The following is a 19,002-nucleotide window of genomic DNA, read 5'->3' as shown; positions in this document are numbered from 1 at the left end:
GAGGCCAGAGGTCACCCCTCGTCATATCTAGGAGTTAATAAGTGGAAACGCTGTCACCTGGCAGGGGAGGATACTAGGAAAGCTCTAGAGGAAGGGGCCAAGGTGACAACCCCCTCCCTCCCCACGCGGTTCCGGCTAGAAGGGAACAGGAGACTTTCAGGCGCCTGCTCAGATCCAGGAGGCAAAGTCTTGAAGGCTGACGCAGGTCAGAGGAACCTTATCCTCACAGTGTCCCTCACTTCTTTGACCGTGCAGACCTTAAACCCTATTCCAAGTGGTTCCCCAAATCCAAAAGCCCCTCCACCTTATCCAGCCATCTCTCTCAGGAATTGGGGGCTTGTCTCTCTTTCTTCTGGGGGAGGCAGTGGGGGAGATTCTAAGAATTGAACCCAGGGCCTCATACACACCAGGTAAGTGCCCTCTTTTAAAAATTACATTTATGCCAGGCTCTGGTGGTGGCACACGCGCCTTTAATCCCAGTTCTCGGGAGGCAGAGGCAGGTGGATCTCTGTGAGTTCGGGGTCAGCCTGGTCTACAGAGGGAGATCCAGGACAGTCAGGGCTATACAGAGAAACCCTGTCTCGAAAAAGCAAAACAAAACAAAAATTACATATATTTAGGGGTGACAAAGTAGCTGAATGGTTAAGGCAATGAACTGCTAAAAATCACATTTATTTGTGTGTGTGTGTGTGTGTGTTGCTCATACAAGTATGTGCCGTGCCATGTGTACACGTAGAGGTCAGAAGACAACTTTCAGGAGTTGTTCTCTCCATTCTTTTTGGGGACTGAGGTAGCAAGCTCCTTTACACAATGGGCCAGCTTCCCGGAAGTCTTCTGACCTTCATATATAGGACCTCACGGTGTAGCCCCGGCTGTCCTGGGACTTACTGACCGTGTTGCTCTGACTGGCTTTCTTTGTCATTTTGAGCTGGGCGTGGTGCTACAAACCTGTAACCTCAGCACCTGGAAGATGGGGAGCTCAAGGACAGCCTCCACTACACAGAGAGTTCCGGGGTAGCCTGAGACCCTGTGTGAATAAAACCAAAACAGAGCCTTTTTTGCTTTCAGATAAAATCTTGCTAATCGCCCAGTGAGTGGCTCTTGAACTGAATTCCTGATCCTCCTGCCTCGGTCTTTTGAGAGAACTTGAGGTCGGTCACAGCTCTGCCCAGCTTCTGGGTAGCTTTTTCAGAACGGGGCTTCCCTGTGGTTTGACGTGGCAGGAAAGTCACTGGCCACTGTCCTGCCAGCCCTGCCACCCCACCCCCTCAGCGGCTCTGTTGGCCAGGACTTTGGCCTAGGACAGAGGACCTGACTGATTTGGAGGGAGGGGGCCCTCCAAAGCTATAAAGCCTGCCAGCCCACTGGAGTCAGAGAGGACAGTCCCAACCTGCCCGTTACATTCAGGTAAGAGAGGAACACTGGGGAGGGCAAAGATTCCTAAATCAGAAATTACCGAATTACCGGTGTCATCTTGTTAGAGGTCTGTCTTGGAATCATGAAATGGATGGATTTTTATTTTATTTTATTTTAGTTGAGAGAAGGTCTTTCACTGTGTTGTAGCTCAGGCTAGCCTTGAACTTTTTATCCTCCTGCCTCAGTCTGGTGAGGCGAGGCATGCTCTGGTGTGCCTGACTAACACCACGGAGTTTAGATTTGTAGTCTATTTGTTTAGCTTGGCCCTTTTCCCAGGTTTCATCTCTACCTCTTATTTTTGTTTTTGTTTTTGTTTTTTGTTTTGCTTTTTCGAGACAGGGTTTCTCTGTGCGCCTTTCCTGGAACTCACTTGGTAGCCCAGGCTGGCCTCGAACTCACAGAGATCCACCTTTCCCTGCCTCCCACCCGAGTGCTGGGATTAAAGGCGTGTGCCACCACCACCCAGCCCTCTACCTCTTATTAAAAACATCTTTTGTTTATTTATGTGTATAGATGTTTTGCTTCCATGTTTGTCTGTGCTCCATGTGCAGCCTTGGCTCCCCACAGAAGAGAACGTTGGATTCCTTGGAACTGGGGTTACAGACAGTTTTGTGGGTGCTGGGAATTGAACCCTGGGTCCTCTGGAAGAGCAGCCAGTGCTCGTAACTGCTGATCCATCTCTGCAGCCCTGATTTCTGCCTGTTCGTCTCTCAGTTTTCCGTTCCCAAAGTATGGGTGATGACTTTGTGCCATAGTTATACAAACCACAGGAAATGGGAGGGGGCTGCTGAGAAAAGCCAGAGGGAACCTCAAGGCTGTAGGGACACTGGAATCACAGTGTAGGTGTGACCTCTGTCCCAGGATGTCTGTGCTCTCCCTCCCTCCCTCCCTCCCTCCCTCCCTCCCTCCTTCCCTCCCTCCCTCTCTCTCCTTCTGAAACAGGGTTTCTCTGTGTAGCTCTGGCTGTCCTGGATCTCACTCTGTAGACCAGGCTGGCCTCGAACTCACAGAGATCCTCCTGCCTCTGCCTCCCGAGTGCTGAGATTAAAGGTGTGCACCACTATTGCCTGGCTACTTGTTCTTTTTTTTTTGTTTTGTTTTTTAAGATTTATTTATTTATTATGTACACAGAAGAGGGCACCAGATCTCATTACAGATGGTTGTGAGCAGTCAGTGCTCTTAACCTCTGTGGCTACTTGTTCTTATATTTTGTTTTTTTATTTGAGTGTTCGTGTGTGGCGTGTGTGCACGCGCCATGGCACATGTGTAGCGGTCAAAGAACAATTTGCAGGAGGTGGTTCTCTCCCTCCCCTATGTGGGTTCCAGGGATTGAACTCAGGTCCTCAGGCTTGGTGGCAGATGCTGTTACCCGCTAAACCATCCACACTGAATGCCCAGTGGATCTTTGTGAGTTTGAGGCCAGCCTGTTCTACAGAGCAAGATCCAGAAAAGGCTACACAGAGAAACCCTGTCTCAAAAAAAAAAAAAAAAAAAAAAGGGTTTGTTTATATTTCCTACTAAGCCTCACACAGCCTTCCCGAGAGAAAAAATGAATGATGAACGGAACAGAGAGATGTTTCTCTCTTTCCTTGACTGCACACACTAGCATGTAGAAGGCTCTCAGTGGCATCGCTACTACTTGGGAAAAAATATTCCCTGACACTGTGCTCCATGCAATCTCAGCACTGCAGAGGCAGGGGACTGCTGTGAGTTCAATGCCAGCCTGATCTGCTTGGAAAGAATGTTTCTTATTTTTGTTTTCTTGTTAGAAAAGGAAAGAAAAGGGCAGATATTGCCAAAATCTAGAGGGCAGAACTGGAGTTGTAGCTCTGTGAGTAAAGTGAGACATGCTCAGGGACCTCGATTCAGTTCCCAGAACCGCACGAAGCTGGGTATGGCGGCACACACCTGAGATCCTGGCACTTTAGAGGTGGAGGCAGGGGGGGCATCTTAGTGTTCAATGTTATCCTAAGGTACTTAGTCAATTTGAGGCCAGCCTGGGCTATATGAGACTTTGTGTTGAAAAGAAAGGGGGGCGGGCATTGGAGAGATGGCGCAGTGGTGAAGAGCACTTGCTGCTCTTGCAGAGGACCTGGGTTTGATTCATGGCACCCACATGGTGCCTCACAAACCTCTCTAACTCCAGTTTCAGGGGATCCAGTTCCTTTTTTGGCCTCTGCAGGCACTAGGCACCTACTCGGTATTGTATGCAATTATATACATGCAAGCCAAACACCATATACATCTATTTTATTTTATTTTTTTGTTTTTGTTTTTTGGAGACAGGGTCTCCCTGTGTAGCTTTGCGCCTTTCCTGGAACTTACTCCAGGCTGGCCTCGAACTCACAGAGATCCGCCTGGCTCTGCCTCCCGAGTGCTGGGATTAAAGGCGTGCGCCACCACCGCCCGGCATCTATTTTATTATTGTTGTTTGGTTTTCTTCCAGACAGGGCCTCATTCCATATAGCTCTGGCTGTCCTGGAACTCACTATGTAGACTAAGCTGGACTTGAACTCACCGAGATCCACCTTCCTCTGCCTCCCAATTACTGGAATTAAAGTCATATGCCACAGTGCCTGGCTTCATATACGTTAAAAAAAAAAAAAAGAACCTGGGTGGTGGCGGCGGTGGCAGTGCATGCCTTTAATCCCAGCACTCAGGAGGCAGAGCTAGATAGATCTCTGTGAGTTCAAGGCCAGCCTGGGCTACAGACTGAGTTCCAGGACAACTAAGACTTACACAGAGAAACCCTGTGTAAATAGAATTCCAGAAGACACCTCTTCTGAATCAACAGGCTTAAAGTCCTTGTTGGGCAGGGGTAGGGACAGACCAGGGTCCCCACCTGACCCCAGGGAATAGGACCTAGCAACCTGCTCCTTCCTGTCTAACACACCACTGTCCTCAGTGCACCAGGTCACAGACAGCATGGGCTCTCGGTTCCTCCTGGCTCTCTGCCTTGTTCTCCTGGTGTTGGGATATGGTGAGTGGGGCTGCAAGGTGGTGGTAGTGGGGGGTCAGTGAGGAAGGGGTGGGGTCATCGTCAAACATCTCTCCACTTTCCTCTTCTTCCTCACAATGCTTCCAGTCCAACTATCACCTCATGTTTCCCACAGAAGTCCAAGGGTCCCAGCAGCTCCAGCAAGATGACCCAGGCAGCCCAGCTCTGCTGGACAAGATGCAGGAGTCCATCTCCGGTTACTGGACCTTTGCTAAGGCGGCTGCTGAAGACCTGTACCAGAAAACATACCTGACCAGTGTGGATGAGAAACTCAGGTGCGTCCTGCCCAGTGGAGACAGAGCCCAGCATGCTCCCTCAGACAGGAGTTTAGAACCCTGCCTTCTTCCCTCAGACTCAGGGACCATGCCCAGCCCTCCTTCACACCAAGGGGTCCAGACCCCAGCTTTCTCTCTCAGACAAGGAATACAGGCGCCATCTCTCTTCTCAAATGCAGAGGTCCAAACCCTAGCTTGTCTCCGTTTCCAGGTTCTTCCTCTAACCCCGCTGTGCTTTCTCTCCAGGGACATGTACAGCAAAAGCTCAGCGGCCATGAGCACTTACGCAGGCATTTTTACAGACCAGCTCCTTACTCTCCTAAAGGGCGAGTAATGTCATGGAAACCCCACGTTAGGGGATGGAAGGAGCGGGCACTGGACCTCGTTGCTCCCATCACCTGACCAGGATGGTCCTACGTTCCCCTGCCCCAGCAGCTCTCATCTTCCTGTTCCCAACTCCAGACTGAATTCTTTCAGTGAAAGAATAAATCAATCCCAGGTGATTGACTTTGGTGTGGCTTTTTTTCTGAGGCTCCCAGAGCCAAGATAGAGGGCCTATGGAATCTAGTGATGTTTGGTGGGTATGGTTTTATGACGAGATGGTTAGCATCCTGCATTCTGAACATTTGGTGAGCACCCCAATGTCTGTGACTTTAACTCCAAACCTGGTCCATTGGAATGAAGGGGTGACTACTAGGCAGACATGTGGGTTTGAACCTGCAACCCTAGCACTTCAGACCTGAGGCAGGAGGACCATAGCAAGTCTAAGTCGGGTGCTACATAACGAGTTTTAGTCTTCTCCTCCTCCTCCTCCTCCTCTTCTTCTTCTTAAGATTTATTTATTTATTATGTACACAGAAGAGGGCGCTAGATCTCATTACAGATGGTTGTGAGCCACCATGTGGGTGCTGGGAATTGAACTCAGGTCCTCTGGAAGAGCAGGCAGTGCTCTTAAATTCTAAGCCATCTCTCCAGCCCTTAGTTTTCTTTTAAAATCACATTTGTTTATTTATTTATTTGTTTGTTTCTTGAGACAGGGTCTCTCTATGTAGCTCTGACTGTCCCAGAACTCACTCTGTAGACCAGGCTGGCCTTGAACTCACAGAGATCCCTGTCTGTGCCTCCGAAGTGCTAGGATCAAAGGTGTGCACCACCACACCCTGCTCCCCCCCACTTTTTTTTTTAATACACAGCAAGATTTTTTAAGGCCAGCCTAGGGGTACTGTAAGATTTGTCTCAAAACATACATACATACATACAACAACAACAACAACAACAACACACACACACACACACACACACACAAATATCCCCAAAATATCTGGATGTAGCAGCTGGAGCCTATATTTACAACACTGCCAAAGTCCTGAGGTGGAGGCAAGGAAATGAGAAATTCAAGGTCATTCTCCACTATACAGTGAGTTTCAAACCAGCCTGGGCTACTGGAGACCCTATTTCAAAACCAAACAAAACCAAGATGACAAACAAAAAGGGCTGGTTAAGGCGGCTCAGTGAGTACAGGTGGTCTCTCCCCAGCGCCCACATCAAGGTGGGAGGAGAGAATCACTTCACAAAGTTGTCTTCTGGCCTCCACAGGTGTGGTGTGTGTGTGCACAGCACATGCTCACTCACGCATCAGCTTATATTCACAATAATCATAGCTCAGGACTGGCCGTGCAGCGATGGTGCGCTCCTTTAACCCAGTATTCAGCCGGGCAGTGGTGGCGCACGCCTGTAATCCCAGCACTCGGGAGGCAGAGCCAGGCGGATCTCTGTGAGTTCAAGGCCAGCCTGGGCTACCAAGTGAGTTCCAGGAAAGGCACACAGAGAAACCCTGTCTCGAAAAAGCAAAACAAACAAACAAACAAAAAATCCCAGTACTCAGGAGGTGGAGGCAGGCGGATCTCTGTGAGTTCGAGGGCAGCCTGGTCTACAGAGTGAATTCCAGGACAGCTGGGGCTGTTGCTCAGAGAAACCCTGTCTTGAAAAACAAAATAAACAGAAAAAGAAAAGAAAAAAGATCATGGCTATGGCTCTTGTTTAGCCTGGGTGAGGGTCCTCAGTTCAAGCCAGAGTACTGGCAAACAGAAAAGGCATGGAAACAAGTTGTCCAAACGGAAGCCTGGCACAGAGGACAGGCCCTCCTAAGCTGCCAACGGCCCAGGAGGACACACATGGAAGCCTGGGCCCTCTGACAATTCCAACATATTAACCTCATATGCGCTTTACTAAGACCCTTGCTAGTCTGGGGACAGGACACAGCAGAGAACAGCCAGTCATGCTTACATGACCTCTGGCAAAGAGCCGACGGGGTTAGGCATGGTGGCACGCATCTACAATCCCAGCACCTGGGGGCCTGAGGCAGGTAGATCTCTGAGTTGGAAGCCAGCTTGGTCGAGAGAGAGAGAGAGAGAGAGAGAGAGAAGCCAGCCGCAGTGGTGGCGTACACCTTTAATCCCAGCACTTGGGAGGCAGAGGCAGGGGGATCTCTGTGAATTCGAGGCTAGTCTGGGCTACAGAGTGAGTTCCAGGACAGCCAGGGGCTACACAGAGAAACCCTGTCTTGGAAAACAAAACAAAACAAGCCAATAGTTGAAACTGCTTTGATGATTATTACTTTGTCATATGCTTCATTTGTTAGTTTTTTTGTTTTTTTTAACCCAAGATAGGGTCTTACTGGCAGCCAGGTCCTCCTGCCTTACTCCATATGGACTGAGGACAGGTCTGTGAACCTTACTCTTGTGTCCCATAGGTGGTGCTGTTGGTTCCGGAGAGGACCCATGGCCTGGATTTCTTTCTATCTGTTCGGCAATAACCTACGGCCAGTCTTTCAATACTCCCGGGGCAATTTTCCCAGGTCCTGGGGCTGGGCAGCTGTGAGTCCAGTAGAAAACAGGGACTGGGAAGGAGGGGCAGTGGAAGGCTCCCAAGTCCCCAGGGCCTGGGAAGAACTAAGGCTGCCAAGCTCTGGGGGTGCCTGGGAGGGGAGACACAGGGGGAACAATTCCTGCTCTGTCCAGTGTTTCCCACAGACTCAAGCCAAAGGGAACCACTGCCCAGGCCAGTTCTCTCAGCCAATCCCGGTGCCACCCCCAAATTCCTTTCTCAGATCCCCAACTGCCTCTGTTTAGGACCCCACTGTCCAGGCGCCCCGATTCTTCCTCTCTAAGAACTGAGTGATCTGAACCCTAGATTTCTCCTTTCTTAGACTTAGGACTCTGGATCTTGAGTACTGTCTCCTGAAGGAGGTGGGCCAGTCTCCCTTCTTTAGAATCTGAAAACACTATTCCTGGTGGAGTTGGGTGCCCCCTAATGGTGGACAGAGTGAGTTGGTTCTGTGATTCATGTAACGTTCTGAATCCAGTCGGTGCTGAGTGCAGGTACTGTGAGACCTATAACCTCAGTTTGTGACAATTCCTGGCCAGCCTCTACAACATAGTGAGAACTTGTTTCAATAACAAAAATCTGGTTGTTGTTGTTTTGTTTTGTTTTGAGACACATTTTTCTCTGCATAGCCCTGGATGTTCTGGAACTCGCTCTGTAGACCAGGCTGGCATTGAACTCACAGAGATCCACCTGCCTCTGCCTCCCGAGTACTGGGATTACAGGTGTTCAAAAAGTCTGGTTTTGGGGCTGGAGAGATGGCTCAGAGGTTAAGAACACTAGTTGTTCTTCCTAGAGGTCCTGAGTTCAATTCCCAGCAACCACATGGTGGCTCACAACCATCTGTAATGAGATCTGGTGCCCTCTTCTGGCCTGCAGGGACACACACAAACAGAACATTGTATACGTAATAAATAAATAGATCTTAAAAAAAAAAAAAAAAAAAAGTCTGGCCGGGCGGTGGTGGCGCATGCCTTTAATCCCAGCACTCGGGAGGCAGAGCCAGGTGGATCTTTGTGAGTTCGAGGCCAGCGTGGTCTACCAAGCGAGAGCAGGGAAAGGCACAAAGCTACACAGAGAAACCCTGTCTCAAAATAAATAAATAAATAAATAAATAAATAAATAAATAAAAAATTTTTTTAAAGTATGGTTTTATGCAATGCTGATATTGAACCCAGGGTGCCATGCATGCTAGACAGGCACTGTACCAACTGCACAAATTTTTAAATTTAATTTTATTTGTTTGAGTGTTTTGCCTGCGTGTATGTAAATGCCTGGCACCCAAGGAGGTTACAAGAGAGCATCAAGTCCCCTAGAACTGTAGTTATGGATGATTGTGAACACCATGTGGGTGCTGAGAATTGAACCTGGAACCTGGGTTCTCTGGCAAGGAGCATCCAGTGTGCCTAACTACTGAGCCAATGCTCCAGCCTTCATCTGCCTGCCTGTGCCTCCCTAGTATTGGGAAGCCACCACCTGGCTTCATCTGTATACTTTTTAACGGTTTCTTCTTGTCATTGTGGTGACCCTTAGGTAAGTCGCTTTCTGCACTCAGAGAGCTTGGTTTTTTGATTCAGCAATGATCCCTAAGTCAGTGCTGGGGACACATCAGTGACCACCGTAATCCCAGGTCTGGCCTGTGCAATGCAGGTACACATGCTCAATAGTGGGAATATCGGCACTCAGTAGGTATAGGTGGGGAGACTGAGGAGACTGGAGAATTTGGTGGGCTTCCCAGAGGAAGAGGTCTACCACAGAGCTGAGGTCTGAAAGAGCAGAACAGGCAGAGAGTAAAATGGCAGTTGCTTACTTTTTACATTTTATTGTGTTGGGGGACGAGTCAATAGCACATGTGTGGAGGTCAGAGGGCATCTTTCATTATGTAAGTCCCAGAACGTGAACTCCCACCAGCGTTATCTTTACACTTTTGATCTTACTAAGTCTTGGCAGTTACCATGTTGGTGGGGGAGGGGCAGGTAACATAATTCATAGTTAGGAGGAGCTGGGATGCAGAAGAGGAAAGAGCCGGCAAGGTCATTTAGCCCGTCAAGAGCAGGATGTGGATCTATCTTTCTTTTCTTTCTTCTTTTTGCTAGACAAGGACTCTAGTACCTCAGACTGACCTAGAACTTGCATGTAGTGGAGGATGGCCTTAAACATCTGATCCTCCTATTTCCAGGATTACAGGTGTACCCCGCCATGCTCGGCTTGATGTGGATCTAGAAAAGGAACACAGGGCCTCCTGCAAAGGTTAGGAGCCCTATCGAGTTTCACCCCCAGCCATACCTGGTATGAACCTAGGTAAGACTGAGGCTGGATAGATAGATGAAAAATTAAGGCAATGCAGGAAGGAAATGGTAAAGAGGAGGAGGAGGAGGAAGAGAAAAAGGAGGAGGAGGAGGAGGAGGAGGAGGAGGAGGAGGAGGAGGAGAAGTAGTAGTAGTAGTCCTCTCTCTGGGGATCTGGTTTGCCTTTCTTGTTCAGTCAAAGGTTAAGAGCACTGGCTGCTCTTTCAGAGGACCCAGGTTCAATTCCCAGCAACCACATGGAAGTTCACAACGGCTTGTAACTCCAGTTACAGGGATAGGACACCCTACACACATGCAAGAGAAAACACCAATGCACATAAAATAGAGATAAATAAATCGCAGGGTGGTGGTGGTGCACACTTTTGATCCCAGCACTTGGGAGGTAGAGGCAAGCAGATCTCTAAGTTCGAGACCAGCCTGGGCTACAGAGCGAGTTCCACATGAAGTCTGTATTAGTGACTTTTCTGTTGTTGCGATAAAACACCATGACCAAAAAGTAATTTGAAGCGTTTCTTTTGGCCTATGGCTCCGGAGAGAGGGGAGAACATGGCAGGGAAGCAAGGAACAGGCAGTGAGTGGGTACAGTGGTCTGAGAACAGGAGTGTACATCCGTTTGAAACATGTCAATCGTTTCAGGGAGTTTCCTAAGTGTGCAAAGTCTATGCAGAACTTGGCTCGGGGCAGGCAAACCAAGAGGTCTCCTAACTGAGAATTTGCATTTAGCTTTGTCTCTTTGGGGAACTTAGGTAAGAGGTGTTGGTATGGTATAAGGAAATTGACTTGCTAAAGGTGTGAATTGTACAAGCCCTTTGCTAAGGACACTGGGTCAGTCCACCAGAGGCTTATCCCCCTGCATCTGGAAAAGGCATCCTTAGAATGCCTCTGTGTGGGAAAAGACCTTCACCAACCCCACATCTGACAGAGGGGTAATCTCCACAGTATATAAAGAACTCAAGAAACTAGACATCAAAATACGGAATGGGCTACAGAGCTAAACAGAGAATTCTCAACAGAAGAATTTCAAATGGCTGAAAGACATTTAAAGAAATGCTCAACATCCTTAATCATCAGAGAAATGCAAATCAAAAGGACTCTGAGATACCACCTTACACCTGTCAGAATGGCTATGATCAAAAACACTAATGACAGTCTGTGTTGGAGAGGATGCAGAGCAAAGGGAACACTCCTCCACTGTTGGTGGGAGTGCAAACTTGTACAACCACTGTGGAAATCAGTATGGCGGTTTCTCAGAAAATTGGGAATCGACCTACCTCAAGACCCAGCCATACCACTCTCGGGCAACTACCCAAGGAATGCTCAATCATACCACTAAGATACATGCTCAACTATGTTCATAGCAGCATTATTTGTAATAGCCAGAACATGGAAACAACCTAGATGCCCTTCAACTGAAGAATGGATTAAGAAAATGTGGTACATATACACAATGGAGTACTACTCAGCAGAGAAAAACAATGACATCATGAAGTTTGCAGGCAAATGGATGTAACTAGAAAAATCATCCTGAGTGAGGTAACCCAAACCCAGAAGGACAAACATGGTATGTACTCACTCATAAATGGATTCTAGATAAAAAGCAAAGAACAATTAGACTGCAACCCACAGAACCAGGGAGACTATATACAGCAAGGGGGGACCCTAGGATGACTGTGACTTATAATAAGTTTTGGTTTTACTCAATTACTGGGCAAGCATCAGCGAAACATTTTTTTTAATGTATGTATTTATTAAGTTTACAGTGTTCGGCCTGCATGTATTCCTGCAAGCCAGAAGAGGGCACCAGATTTCACTACAGATGGTTGCTGGGAATTGAACTCAGGACCTCAGGAAGAACAGTCGGTGCTCTTAACCTCTGAGCGATCTCTCCAGCCCACATCAGTGAAACATTTTACTATTAGGATAAGAATTTATACTGTATCGAGCTGATAAAAATAATGATAATAATAATATAATAAAAAGAGTGCCTGCGTCTTCTTTCCACAGACCAGCATGAACCCCACACCGATACAGTAGCTAATCTAAATTTGAGAGATTTTTGTAGCTAGTATAATTTGCTGACTTTGTAGCTAATAAAATTTGAGAGACTTTGCCCTGCAATGGTGGCACATGCCTTTAATCCCAGCACTTGGGAGGCAGAGGCAGGTGGATCTCTGTGAGTACGTGGCCAGCCTGGTCTACAAAGTGAGTTCCAGGATGGTCAAGGCTACACTGAGAAACCCTGTCTCGAAAAACCAAAAAAACTAACTAAATAAATGAAAAATGAATAAATAGGGAGGGTTATTAAAATCATGGTTCATATCTGTATCCCTAGCACTTCGGAGGCTGAGGCAGGAGGATCATGAGTGGAGGCCAGCCTGGGCCATGGTGAGTTCCAAGCTAGCCTGAGCTACAGTATGAGACCCTATCTTTCAGAAAGAGAGAGAGAGAGCAAGAAATTCGTGCCAGGTAGTGGGGGCACACACCTTTAATTCCGGCGCTCAGGAGGCAGAGGCATAAGAATCTGAGTTCGAGGCCAGCTTGATCTACAGAGTTTCAAGGTAGCCAGGGCCACAGAGAAATCCCCTGTATCGAAAACATACTGGAAACAAGAAATCTTGTCTCTTGAGAAAACAAAACAAACAAATAAATTCGTTTGAGCCACGGAATGGTGTTCAAAGCGGCGAGGGTTGCTGGAAAGCACAGACGCAATTAGAGAGCACATCGAGCTGACCAAAGGTGGCTAGGGTCTCATTTCCAGGTGTCGTTAAGAACCCTGAAATAGAGCCTCTGAATGCACCGAGAAACTACCACCTTGGGGGACTTGATGACGAAAGCTAAGATTAGGGAAAACGCATCAGACAAGGAAATGAACACCGGGCTGAGTCCAAGAACTACGGCTCGATAATGGGCTTCCCTCCCGAGAGGGGCGTGGCTCCAGAGGGTTGCTTCCCTACGGTGGCCGGAAAGCTCAGGAACCAGCGACTGTAGTCTACGCGAAGAAACAGCGAGCCTAAGAGGGGCAGATTGCTAGGAACGACCCCACAGTCCGAAAAGACCTGCCAACTTGGCTCAGGGTGAAAAACAGAACCTGTGAGAAGAGCATTTTAGACTAGGAAGTTTAAAGCGCTTCAGAGCACTCCCCGCTAGATTTCAAGAAACAAACAAACACAAATACCCTGCGCTGGAACGGTAGGGCGGAAGCGCGGTACGGTGGCCCGGTTGGGCCTTTCAAGGGGCGTGGCTTGAGGCGCTTATTCAGATACGGTAGCCGGGCCGGGCGGGCCAAGTGTGAAATCTCGCGCGAACGTGCTGGCGTCGTCGGGGACGGGGCGGGGCTGGCGGCGGGGGCGGGGACCCGGAGCGGGAAGATGGCGGCGGCGCAGGAGGCGGACGGGGCCGGCAGCGCCGTGGTGGCGGCCGGGGGAGGCAGCTCTGGTCAGGTACGGAGGCCGAGAGGTGCCTGAGGGGGCTCTCCCCCAGCGGGGGGCACTCCCGCGGGGAGTGTCCTGTGCTTTTTGGAGGAACCGGGTGCACCCGGGGCTCCATGCCCCAGAGGGACCTTGAATATTGGGCCCAGGCAGCGCTCGGCCGCCCAGAAGGCCGGTCGGTGGCGGGAACCCGGCCCTGTTGCGCGCCAGCATCTCCTGCAGGCTCGCGCCGGGCGTCCACCAGACTCCTAGCTCGAGCCGAGGAGAGAGTGGAGCAGAGGGACGCAGACTTGTAAACCCAGGCGTCCTAGGTTCTCGGCTGTTGCTATTCCAGGCTCCAGTACCATTCCTAGAGTGGTCTGGTGTTCCGGGTCCACTCTGCAGTGCCTGAGATACGGGGCAGTGGTTGGTTGATTGGGAGTTTTCCAGCTCTGGGGAAATACGGTAATTATGGTCGAGAAAGGGCATGGGCTGCGGAGGTCGACAGACCCATTTTACAGACAAGGATCCCAGGGACAGCAAGACGAAGGCACTTGCAGAAGGTCACCCAGGTTAACTTTGGCACCCGCTCCAAGAAAAAGCTGACTGTGGGTGGTCTGTCCCGAGGTGGACGCTTTTAGCCTAAACTGATCAAATAGTGATGCTGGTCCAGATGCATTTGCCTTCTAACCCATTACCACTCAAACTAAACTGAGACCTCGGAGCACACCAGTTCACTCAGGCTCCGTGCAGGCTTCTGGGGGAATTGATGGAGTGACAGCAAGGTGCTGTCGACCCACCCACCAGGATGTCACTGACATGTAGGAGGCAGCCCAGGGCTGAGGAGTACCGACTGGAAGGGACGCGTGCGTGAAGCTGACTTGGTGTGACCTTGGACAAGTTTCTTTCTTGGGGCCTTGATTTCCCCAGTGGTTAATGGAGGAGTTGGGTGGGAGGGCCAGCCTTGTGGCCCGTGAAGATGGCTCCGGCCTTGTGCCTGCAGTCGGGAGAGTGGGAGCTGCAGCGTTAACAGTAGAGTAGTGGCAGAAGTCTGCATGAGGGGCTGCAGGATCTCCAAGGCGGGGCAGATACACTCCTTTGGGGGAAAACACCACGCTGAAAATTGTGAGGTAGAGCCCAGCATCTCTAGACTGAATCTTTCTGGCATTTCCAACCCGACCTGGGGTGCAGGCTGCTCAGGGAATTGTTGGTAGAGTGAATGCATTGACTGGGTCTGCAGGGAGTTCCTACCTAGTCTCTGAACTGTGGTCCTGGCTCCTCTCAGTTTCTATCGATGATTGGGTGTCAGTGGCATGAGAGACCAAGCCGTAGTGTGCTGCACTTCCAGACACACCTGGAACCTCTCTGGTTCCCATCTCTGCTCGACATCTTTGGTTTGTTACTGAGCCAGGGTCTTCCTAGGAAGTTCAGGCTGGCCCTGAACTCGCTTCAGCCTCCCAAGTACTAGGCTGACAGGCACATGTTACTAATCCAAGCTCAAGCTGGTAATCTTTTAGTGCTCATCCTTTGGCCTCCAGGATAAAGTACACACTTCCTTCCTCCTTCCTTCCTCCTTCCTTCCTTCCTCCCTTTCTCTCTCTTTCTTTCTCTGTCTTTCTGTCTGTCTCTCTCTTTCTTTCAAGCAGATCAAGACCTGGCATGAACTGTTTTCGGACTAGACTAGGCTTTCTTTTTATCTTTTTCTTTTCTGGTTCTTCAGAACAAGGTTTCTCTGTGTGAGCACCACCCCCCCCCCCCCCCCCCCTTGAGACAGGGTTTCTCTGTGTCGTACTGGCTGTCCTGGAACTTGCTCTGTAGATCAGGCTGGCCTCTTAACTTGAGATCTGCTTCTGCCTGCCTCTGTCTCCTTAGTTCTGGATCTAAAGGCGAGTACCACCACCACCAGGCTTTTTCTCTTTTTGAGACCGGGTCTTATGGGCTGGGCTGGAACTCAGAGTTTCTGCCTGCCCCTGTTTCCCAAGTGCTGGGATTAAAAGTGTGCCCACTATGCCTAACCTTAGACTAGCCCCCCCCCCCCACCCCACCCCCATTTCTCTGTGTAGCTTTGCGCCTTTCCTGGATGTTGCTTTGTAGCCCAGGCTGGCCTTGGATTCACAAAGATCCACCTGGCTCTGCCTCCCGAGTGCTGGGATTAAAAGACTAGGCTTTTTTGTTGTTTTGTTTTTTTGGTTTTTCAAGACAGAGTTTCTTTGTAGCTTTGGAAAGCCTGTCTTGGAACTCACTCTATAAACCAGGTTGGCCTTGAACTCGAAGAGATCTGCCTGCCTCTGCCTCCCAAGTACTGTCTGGCCTAGACTAGGCTTACTAACCTTGGTTATTGACATTTTGAGTAGGTGAGTCCTTCAATGTGGGGCTGTGCCATGCACTTTAGTATGCTTAGCACTGCCCCTGATATTTGCAGACTGTCAGTAGCATGTATGTGCCTTCTTAGTTTGACAACCAAAAATGTCTCTAGGAATTTCTAAATGTTCTTGGGGTGGGGGCAGGGTGATGGAGGCAGAATCACCTGTGCTGCCTGGTGGAGTGGCCTCTACTGCAGACCTTGCCTGGCTCTACTGGCCCAGCCACTCCGTTGTGACTCTTTCCCACCAGTTTCTTGGTCAGTACTGTACCACTAACCCCCTCAGCTCAGGGCTGGGCACAGAGGAGATGCTAAGTTTGAGGAAGTTTATGTTTGTTTTTGTTGTTTTTTGAGTCAGGGTTCTCTATGAAACAGTCCTGGCTGTCCTAGAACTAGCAGTGTAGCCCAGGCTGGCCTCGAACTCAGAGATCCGCCTGCCTCTGCCTGAGTGCTGGGATTAAAGGCGTGCACCACCACCGCCCGGCTGTTTGTTCTATTTTATTAATGGTATAGGCAGTGGAACCCAGGGTTCCTGCATACATAGCAAACCTTCCACACTGAGCTGCACTCCCTAGTCCATCCCTGGCAGGTATTTCACACTGACTCACTTCCACAGCAGTGAATGGGGGTTGTGCCAGAGGCTAGGCTGAGTTGGAGTCTGGGGTGGTCATGGTGGATCCTTGAAGGGATGGTCCTGTACAGCCTTGATGGTCACAGCTGCTTCCTAGGCTGGTAGGTACAAAGGTTCCTGGAGGGGTCTTGGAACCCAGGCACACAGAGCCTAGAACAGAAGCTGTGCCTTCCTCCTGCGTTCACATTCTCTCTCACTCTTCCCCAGCCTGCTGGCTTAGCATGGAGCAGGCGGACCCTCCCCCGGACCCTCCCCTGCCCGTGTCACGGCATAGGCTAACCCTGCCACTCATTCCCTCAGCTGACCTATGACTCGGGGACACGGCTGAGGGCAAAATGGGCTCTGCTTTCCCGGACCTTGTGTGCCCAGTCAGAGGTGGGGAACTGTGGGGGGGGCCCAGTAACAAAAGTATACCTGGCCTCAGATGGCGGTGACTTGGACAGCTGGGTGTGCTTTGGAGTGAGTGATGGGTAGGTGGAAGAGCTGCCATTTAAATAGTCTCAGGAAGACTTCTCAGGAGGGAGCGCCTTAGCAACAACCTGAAAGAGGCAAAGGAAAAGCATTGATGGAATGGGATTAGTTTATGCAAAGGCCCTGAGGTAGAAGATACCTGGTGTGAGGAAGGGCATCAGATTGGCTAAGCCTTGGGGCCAAACAGGTAGTGGGGGGAGAGAGAACAGACAGAAGTGGGGAGGCATGGTATGCCAGGCTCTGGTGGGGATTTGGCCTTGAGTCTGAGGGCAAGGGGAGCCACAGGAGGGTCACCTCTTTGTTGAGGACTAACTTAGATGCCTTCACAGTTGTCTGAGAGAGTAGTGACTTTTGATACATTCTGCAGTGTGAGGCCACAGTTTGTCCCTTTGTGTCCACAGGGGTTGGTTTCAGGATTCTCTTCTTCAGTATCAGAATCTCAATGCCCAAGTCCCTAGAATAGAATAGTTTTCATGTAAGCTGCATGCCTCATGTTCCATTCCTAGTGAGGTGGAAACCCTGTGAAAGTAGCTGCTGCATTGTGTTGGTTAGGAGGATGTGACAGGAAATAGTCTGGAAATGTGCAGGACAGAAGCAGTTTGTTTTCGTGTTTGTTTTTTAGGTGAAGTTATTTTATGGGTGTGAGTGTTTTGCCTACATGCATGCATATGCACCACATGTTTGCCTGGTGCCTGCAGATGTCAGATCCTTTGGAATGGGTTATGAATGGTTCTGAGCCATCGTGTGGGTACTGGCAACCAGTAGTCCTCTGCTCAACCATCTCTCTAGCCCTGTTTATTGGTTTTTGTTAGTTTGTTTTGAGACAGGGTCTCTCTATTATGTAGTTCAGGCTATTCTGGAACTATGTAGACCAGGCTGGCCTTGAACTCACAGAGATCCGGCAGCCTTTGCCTCCCAAGCGCTGGGTTTAAAGGCGTACACCACCAACTAGCTTTACTGTTGTTTTGTAAAGAAAGGCACTTGTATGTAACCTAGGATGGCTTCAAACTCAAGACAGTCCCCTAGCCTTTCCTTCAGAGTTGGCATACAGGTATGCACCGCCACACCTGGTTTAGATGCAGTTGAAAACACTGGATCGGGTTGGGCGGTGGTGGCGCACACCTTTAATCCCAGCGCTTGGAGGCAGAGCCAGGTGGATCTCTGTGAGTTTGAGGCCAGCCTGGGCTACCAAGTGAGTTCCAGGACAGGCACCAAAACTACATGGAGAAAGCCTATCTCGAAAAAAAAAAAAACAAACAAAGAAACACTGGATTAGGGAGGCTGGGGAGATGGTTCCATAGATAGGATGGTGGCCATATAAGCCTGGCAACCAGTGTTTGTTTCTAGAGCCCACATAAAGGCTTGGGGAGAGTTAACTCTAGACTTGTCTTTCAGACTCAGACTCTGTGCAAGTCACATACATGTTCACTTTCACATACCATATACAACAGTGATAATTAACTACTCATCTGTTTACTTCTTTGAGACAGGGGCTCTCTATGTAGCTCTGACTGACCATGTAGACCAGGTTGGCTTCAAACCTGCAGAGATCTGCCTGTATCTGCTTCCTGAGTGCTGGGATTGCAGAAGTGCACATCTCTCAGGAACTGGAGAGCTGGCTCAGCCAATAAGAAGACGGTACTGCTTTTGCAAGAGACCACAGTTCAGTCCCCACCATCCAGAGTGGACAACTCACAGTCCCTGCCTATAACTCCAGCTCAGGTTCAGCAGCCTCCAGGGGCACCTGCATTCAAATGCATATACCGTGCGTGCGTGCGTGCGTGCGTGCGTGCGTGCGTGTGTGCGTGCGTGTGTGTGCGTGTGTGTCTGCGTGCGTGTGTGTGTGTGTGTGTGTGTGTGCGTGTGTGTGCATGTGCGTGCGTGCATACACAGTTAAAGAACAAAACCCAGGGCTGGAGAGATGGCTCAGATGTTAAGAGCACTTGTTGCTCTTCCAGAGGTCCTGAGTTCAATTCCCAGAAACCACATGGTGGCTCACAACCATCTGTAATGAGATCTGGTGCCCTCTTCTGGTGTGCAGGCAGACATGCAGATAGAACACTGTATACATAGTAAATAAAGATCTTAAAAAACAAAACAAAACCCAGGGGTATGATACACATCCTTTAATCCCAGCACTCAGGAGGCAGAGGCAGGAGGATCTCTTGAGTTTGAGGCTACCTAGTCTACAGAGTGAAATCCAGTCTACATAGAGAGTTCCAGGACAGCCAGGGCTACATAGAGAGACCC

At 49.6% G+C, this 19,002-nt stretch overlaps 2 protein-coding genes across 2 annotated transcripts in view; both read left to right on the top strand.

Moving 5' to 3' along the window:
* The first annotated feature begins 1,331 nt into the window (after positions 1–1,331).
* On the top strand, positions 1,332–5,166 carry Apoc2 (apolipoprotein C2). Its single transcript, XM_036183554.1, has 4 exons — positions 1,332–1,407; positions 4,322–4,396; positions 4,530–4,689; positions 4,936–5,166. The coding sequence occupies exons 2-4, from the start codon at positions 4,342–4,344 to the stop codon at positions 5,021–5,023; spliced, it is 303 nt and encodes a 100-aa protein (XP_036039447.1). The 5' UTR covers positions 1,332–1,407; positions 4,322–4,341; the 3' UTR covers positions 5,024–5,166.
* An 8,066-nt stretch (positions 5,167–13,232) lies between these two features.
* The window catches only part of Clptm1 (CLPTM1 regulator of GABA type A receptor forward trafficking), a 28,441-nt gene continuing 22,671 nt past the window's right edge, over positions 13,233–19,002 (top strand). Inside the window, exon 1 of the mRNA XM_036182741.1 lies at positions 13,233–13,321. Within this exon, the coding sequence (XP_036038634.1) occupies positions 13,250–13,321 (72 nt within the window). The 5' untranslated portion in view covers positions 13,233–13,249. The remainder of the gene's footprint in view (positions 13,322–19,002) is intronic.

This window comes from Onychomys torridus, chromosome 1 (assembly GCF_903995425.1).
Source record: "Onychomys torridus chromosome 1, mOncTor1.1, whole genome shotgun sequence".
Classification (NCBI taxonomy): domain Eukaryota; kingdom Metazoa; phylum Chordata; class Mammalia; order Rodentia; family Cricetidae; genus Onychomys; species Onychomys torridus.
This window is presented reverse-complemented; position numbering and strand designations above follow the sequence as displayed.

Coding starts and splice junctions, on each gene's coding strand:
- Apoc2 (XM_036183554.1), top strand. CDS start 4,342: ATGGGCTCTCGGTTCCTCCTGGCTCTCTGCCTTGTTCTCCTGGTGTTG. Junction 4,397..4,529: donor TCTCCTGGTGTTGGGATATG/GTGAGTGGGGCT, acceptor TGTTTCCCACAG/AAGTCCAAGGGTCCCAGCAG. Junction 4,690..4,935: donor AGTGTGGATGAGAAACTCAG/GTGCGTCCTGCC, acceptor CTTTCTCTCCAG/GGACATGTACAGCAAAAGCT.